Consider the following 6,383-nt stretch of genomic DNA (forward strand, 5'->3'; position numbering starts at 1 on the left):
ATTGACTCCAATTTGATCGGCGAACATTTTATTTACAAGTCGCTGGTAGGTAGCACCGGCATTCTTCAACCCAAAGGGCATCACATTGTAACAATAAAGCCCCATGTCAGTAGTGAAGCTCGTGTGCTCCTGGTCCGCCACATTCATGGGTATTTGGTTATATCCAGAATACGCATCCATGAAGGACATAAGTTCATGACCAGCGGTAGCATCTACTAGTTGATCAATGCGAGGAAGTGGGAAGCAATCCTTGGGACATGCCTTGTTTAAGTCAGTGAAATCGATGCATGTTTGCCACTTCCCGTTTGGCTTTGGCACCAACACGGGGTTTGCAACCCATACAGGGTAGAAGGCTTCACGAATAAAATTATTGGCTAAAAGTTTGCTTACTTCCTCCTTCAAGGCCACAGCTCTAACCTCATCAAGTAATCTCCTCTTTTGTCGTTTGGCGGGCACGTCTTTGTTTAGATTCAGCACGTGGGTCATGACATTTGGACTTATACCTACCATATCAGAATGTGCCCAAGCAAATACTTCTTGGTTGTCATGGAGGAACTGAATAACAGCCTTCTTAATCTCCTTACTTAGGTGCTTCCCCACTTTTACGGTTTTGGTTGGCTCCTTTAAGTTAAGAGTAACTTCTTCAAGTTCTTCAATGGGACCCAAGTCAATACGGTCATCGCCCAGACGAGGGTATATCTCTTCTATAGCAGAACTTTCTCTTGCTCCTCTGTTTTCCACTTCATTATCGTTGTTTACCACCAACATCTGGGCCCCTGGTCGGGTTTGTCCCCTCATAGCCACATTGTAGCATTCACGTGCAGCCAGTTGATCTCCTTTGACTATTCCACTCCCAGTAGCAGTTGGAAACTTTAAGGCCAGATGCTTGATCGATGTGACTGCCCCCAGTGTGTATAACGCTGGTCTACCTAAAATGGCATTGTAGGCAGATGGTAGGTCTACCACCACAAACTCCGTCATCCGGGTGACTGTTTTTGGGGCCTCCCCGAGTGTCAATGGGAGAGTGATTTTTCCTGTGCTGGCCACACCATCTCCAGTAAATCCAACCAAATTTGTAGTACACGGTTGTAGGTCTTGCACACTTAACCCCATTTTCTCCAAGGTTATCTTATATAACAAGTTCACGCTACTACCGTTATCGACCAAGACTCTCCTTACCCTCCTGTTGGAGATTTGAGATGTTATCACCAGTGGGTCATTATGCGAACTTTGTACATGATGAGCATCTTCATTGGAAAATGTTATGGTTTGGTCCTCCATTCGACTTTGCTTGGGAGCACGTTGTTTTGGTGTGAAAGGAGTCTTATCTGAGTTCTTGAGCTCATTAATATATCTCTTTTGAGCCCCATTGGTGGTCCCTGCAAAGTGTGGTCCTCCTGATATGACCAATATGTCCTCTCCTTCCACAAGTGGAGGAATGTTCGGGTTATGTCCCAATTGTCCCCCTTGTGGTTGTGTCGGCAGGTTAGGAGTATTGTTTCCAGGTGCCCCCTGTGGTTGCACATTGGCACGTGGGGCTACATGTTGTTGTGCATTTGCTCCTTGTTGGTTGTATTGCCTATTCCTTGCATAATGAGCGAGAGGCCCATTACGTATAAGAGTCTCTATCTCATCCCTCAAGTTTCGACACTCGTTGGTGGTATGGCCAATGTCTTTATGATATTGGCAATACTTGGATGGATCTCTATTCGCACGACTTCCTTTCAAGGGTTCAGGTATCCGAAAGGCCACCCGATGTTCGTTTGCCACATATATGGTTTCTTGTGTCTCCACAAGTTCGGAGTATATTGTGAACATGGACTGATAACCTTTGCTCTTTTTGGCATTGTTCTGATCTCCTCCATTGTCGCCCTTTCTCTTATTATTGTGCCCAGAGTTATTGGTAGCTGGAGGGTTGGCAGTTGTTGCTTTTGGGTTGGTGGAAGTTGTTGTTGTAGTAGCTGAAACAGGTTGTCCTGAGGGAAGAGGCAGGTTGTTAGCTAACCTGGCTTCCTCAATGTTTATATATTTTTGGGCCCTTTTCATAAATTCGTCAATAGTGGGGGCACTTCTCCCTTGGAGGCTATCCCATAGTAAAGATCCATGAGTTATGCCTGCCCCCAAGGCCATGAGTCTCCCACTGTCATCAACGTTCTTCACCTTGGCCGCCTCGATGTTGAACCTATCAATATAGGCCTTTAGACTCTCACCGGGTTGTTGTTTTACATTGGCCAAGGAAGAGCTATCAGGTTTTCGAGACCTGGCAGCACGAAATTCTTTTTTAAAATCACTCGACAATTTGTCCCAAGAGGTGATTGAATGCTTCTTGAATTTGTTGAACCATGTTTTTGTTGCTCCTGTCAAGGTCACCGGGAATAACATGCACTTCAGATCGCCACTCACATGGCTTGTCCTCATTAATGTGTTGAAATCACTAATGTGGGCTCCCGGGTCAGTACTTCTATCATATTTTGTCATAGTGGGCATCTTGAACCCTTGGGGGTATGGCAATGCCGAGATGTGAGGAGCAAAAGGCTCAGGTTCCTCATCAGAATCGTATCCCCCGACACTTCCTTGGGCATTCATTAACTGCTGAATTTGTTGTTCTAATGTTGTTATCCGTGGGTCATTTACCACAGGAGCAGGAGCATTGAGACTGGCTGGTGGAGGAGCGTTCACATTAAGCTGGGGTGCATATTCTCCTTGTTGTGGAGGAATGTCATACTGTGCCCGATAAGGAGCCTCCCTCTAATCGTGCCCCCTGTTCAAGTGGTCTCTCAAGTCAGGTTGTCGCCTTTGGTTCAGATGGTCCCGAAGGTCAGAGCTCCTTGCATCACGTGGGGGGTATCGAGGGTGCTCCTCATAATATGGAGGAGGTGCATTGTCTTGAACGCTCACAGATCGGCTCCTTGAGTCGGAACGGTAACTCTCCCCCATGAAGCTCACCGTCCTCTCTTGTTGCGGCCCCCGAGGTGCAGGCCGTTGTTGGGCATATGATTGTGTTGCGACAATCCGAGATCTTGATAAATAACTATCGTCTCGGGGTGAGTGGGGTCGCGCACGCTGTGGTCTAGTCTCCCTGGGTGCTGGTCTCGGACGGACATAGTTATCACGAGAGATGGTGCGTTGCCTTTCCCGTCCATATCCCCTAGGTTGAGGTACCTGTCGAGCATGGTTGTCTCGGTAGTTTTCTTGCCCGTTTTGAGGGGGTCGAGGCAAGTCTTGACTTGGAAGGCGACTTGGAGGTGCTTCCCTCTGTCGTGATCTCCCCTTTGGGGCTGGTTGATGTGGTGCTTGTGCATTAGTACGTGGAGGCTCAGGATGCCTTATTGGTGATGGTGGGAACCTGATTGGTGAAGGAGGGTTTCGAACATGATCTCTTCCCCTCTCGTCCCCACCAATATCCTTAGGTGCTGGAAGTGGTTGAGATGGTGGGATCCCATTATTGTGTGTTGTGCCCCTCTCCTCACGGGAGTCTCCTCGTGGGGGATCTACAGCATCATCTTGTGGGGCAGTAGGTCCTCGTGCATCCCTCCTAATTTGTTGTTGTGTAGGAGGGCGTACATTATTCCTCCTATTCTCACGACCTGAGGTTGTTACTCGTGGTCTTTGTTGGGATGGAGGGCGCTCGCTCCTCCCACCATGGTTGTCGTTCTCACGAGAAGGTCGTTGTGGTATGGCACTAGCATCACGACCTTGGGTTGTTGGTGACCTAGATCTTTCTTGACCTTCGGGAGGGTAACGTGTTGAACGACTCCCACGGGGTCGTCCCCTTCTCGCTGTACCAAGACGCCCGCGGGTTCCCCTTCTTTGTGGCCTTGTGGCCTCCTGGGCTCCATACCTCTCTTGCCACTCTTTCTTGAGCCTGAGAGTCTCTTCTAAATGCTGGCTCAATGCCTCGTTCTCCATGTACACCTCATGGACGTTGGTAGTTCGCCGTACACCATGGGATGGTGACGATGAGCTTCCTGCATCTTGGACCCGACCTTCTTCATCAGGCATTGCTTGTTTGCCTGGGCGTCGAGAGGTCCCTTCACCAGCGGGCTCAGCGGGTTGGTACTCTTCATGGTGTTCCATGGTGTTTCCTTCGTTCATGGGGTCATCATGATCCTCCTCCTCATAGTTCGTCCGTCTTGTACTCACCATGATGGTAAAGGGTGATTAACACCTGTGCTCAAAGCTCTCAATGAAAGCACCAAACTGTTGACGCGGTTTTTAGTCAACGGATCTAAGAAGATCGTAAAACGAGCAAGATGAACACAAGAAATAGTTAATCAAAGTAAACCGGTTTGCAAAAAGAAATTCACCATAAACGAACACAAGAATTTTATAGTGGTTCACCCCCTTTCAGCGGTAATAGGCTAGTCCACTTGGAGTATTATTGATCTCAATGCCTGAGGTGAGTTCTCCAGAGTTATGTTCTCCAAGAGTTCACTCCTCAAGTGAGTTTTTAGAATTTGAGAGAGGGAGCTCAAGAGTATGATCTCGTGAGTCTCCATTTCAGGGGTCCCTTTACAAGTGATTTCACCCCCCTTATATAGATATTCATCTAGGATTTAAAATCCCTTAAACATAGGTATGCCCTCCCGTAACTATAGTTCGGTTAGGTTCAAGATACAAAATAATAATAAAATAATTATTTAAAAAATAAATATCTCTTCACTTATCACTTTTTGACTATATTTTCGGAGCAGCTCTAACAGCACGCGTCCCTCGTATTTAGCGGACCCGGATGGTCATGGGTACCTGAGGGGAGCTAATTGGGTCGGTTCTTGCCCATCAGGTCCTTAAGATAATTTGACAGCTGAAGAGCCCTTTACACCTTAGCACCTGACGGTTGCACCTTGGCATCTGACGGAGTTGGGAGCTTAGTGCGCCCACAATGCCCCTCTTTGGCCTTTGAGCTCCTCCTTGGTCCATGAGCTCCTCCATGGTCCATGAGCTCTTCCATGGCCCATGAGCTCCTCCATGGCCCTTGAGCTCCTCCTTGGTACATGAGCTCCTCTTTTGCCCTTGAGCTCCTCCTTGGTCCATGAGCTCCTCCATGGTCCATGAGCTCCTCCATGGCCCATGAGCTCCTCCATGGCCCTTGAGCTCCTCCTTGGTCCATGAGCTCCTCCATGGTCCATGAGCTCCTCCATGGTCCATGAGCTCCTCCATGGCCCATGAGCTCCTCCATGGCCCTTGAGCTGCTCCTTGGTCCATGAGCTCCTCCATGGCCAATAAGCTCCACTTTGTTGGACCTCCATATCTCGAGTAAAAATTCATGCACCATTATTTTGGATTTTTTGAGAGATAACAAAACCCATTACAATCTGATTAGTTATCAATTTAGAATTTTGAAGTGAATTATGATTACATGTATGTTACATGTTTATGGTTTAATATATATATACTTGATATATGCACAAAATCAGTTAAATCCAGAACATATAGTTATTCACAATTATAGTATTGTCAATACAGTGGAATGTGATTGTGATTATATGATTCAAAAGATTTGGTCCCTGTTCATCAGTGTTTTGGATTTACACTGATGTGATAATCAGCGATGAAGTATACTTACACTTGGAGTAAGTGTTATGTTCTTTCCAGAATATTGGCAAAGTATACTGGTTTCGAATGTATGGAGTATGCATTGGACTGGACCGATATTGAACTTGGTCAAAGATATTGTAAACTTACCGTTGTATCTTTCCAAGTCAATATCAGAAGTTGATCTTAGATTAAGAGAATCTAAATCCTGATATGGTTAGGCTCAATCTCAGGAGTGCTATTCTTGTTCTTTGATTTATTAGTTAAGCCTACCTTTGGGTCAGGATAATACATATATTTTGGGAACATGATAGCATAACTGAGTGGGAGTGCTGAACATAAATATGGAAATCTATAGCTTCTACTGGTGTATAGAAGTAAAGTGATGACTCCTTTTGAGCTTAGTTAAATAGAAGTAAATGGATGAGCTCTTGTTTCAGTGACTGTATATCAAATCACAAAAACATCATTTACAGGTAACTAAGTGTTCAAAGGGGCAAAATACATTGAGGGGTGTAAACGGTAAATTGGTCCCATCTCGATGTAAATCATCTATATAGAGGATCTCTAAATCACATTAAGATTATAACAATGGTTAAATGAGATAGCATATTGATATCGTGAAACATATGATATGCTCTATATAAGTCTGAGAGTGCAATTCCAAGTTCTAAGTGTGGATTCAACGAGGAATTAATAAGTTAGGGATTTACTTGGTAAATCGGTTCAACTTATTGGAAGCTCAACATATAGATCCATGGTCCCCATTCTAGTTGAGACTATATTGTTTGTAAGACTCTATAATTGATTTATGATTAATCAATTATAATTCTAAAAGTTAGACTATG

General features: G+C 45.4%; 2 protein-coding genes across 2 annotated transcripts; both read right to left on the bottom strand.

The window, feature by feature from the left end:
- Window positions 1-1,486: 1,486 nt before the first annotated feature.
- On the bottom strand, window positions 1,487-2,586 carry LOC133036859 (uncharacterized). The gene is made up of 2 exons (XM_061113621.1): window positions 1,614-2,586; window positions 1,487-1,512 (listed from the first exon to the last, which is right to left on the bottom strand). Exons 1-2 carry the CDS (start codon window positions 2,584-2,586, stop codon window positions 1,487-1,489), a joined length of 999 nt encoding a protein of 332 aa, XP_060969604.1.
- Window positions 2,587-2,748: 162 nt separating this feature from the next.
- LOC115711023 (uncharacterized) lies at window positions 2,749-4,146 on the bottom strand. The gene has a single exon (XM_030639365.2). It carries the CDS (start codon window positions 4,144-4,146, stop codon window positions 2,749-2,751), a length of 1,398 nt encoding a protein of 465 aa, XP_030495225.2.
- Between the last annotated feature and the right edge of the window lie 2,237 nt (window positions 4,147-6,383).

Source organism: Cannabis sativa, chromosome 4 (assembly GCF_029168945.1).
Source record: "Cannabis sativa cultivar Pink pepper isolate KNU-18-1 chromosome 4, ASM2916894v1, whole genome shotgun sequence".
NCBI lineage: Eukaryota > Viridiplantae > Streptophyta > Magnoliopsida > Rosales > Cannabaceae > Cannabis > Cannabis sativa.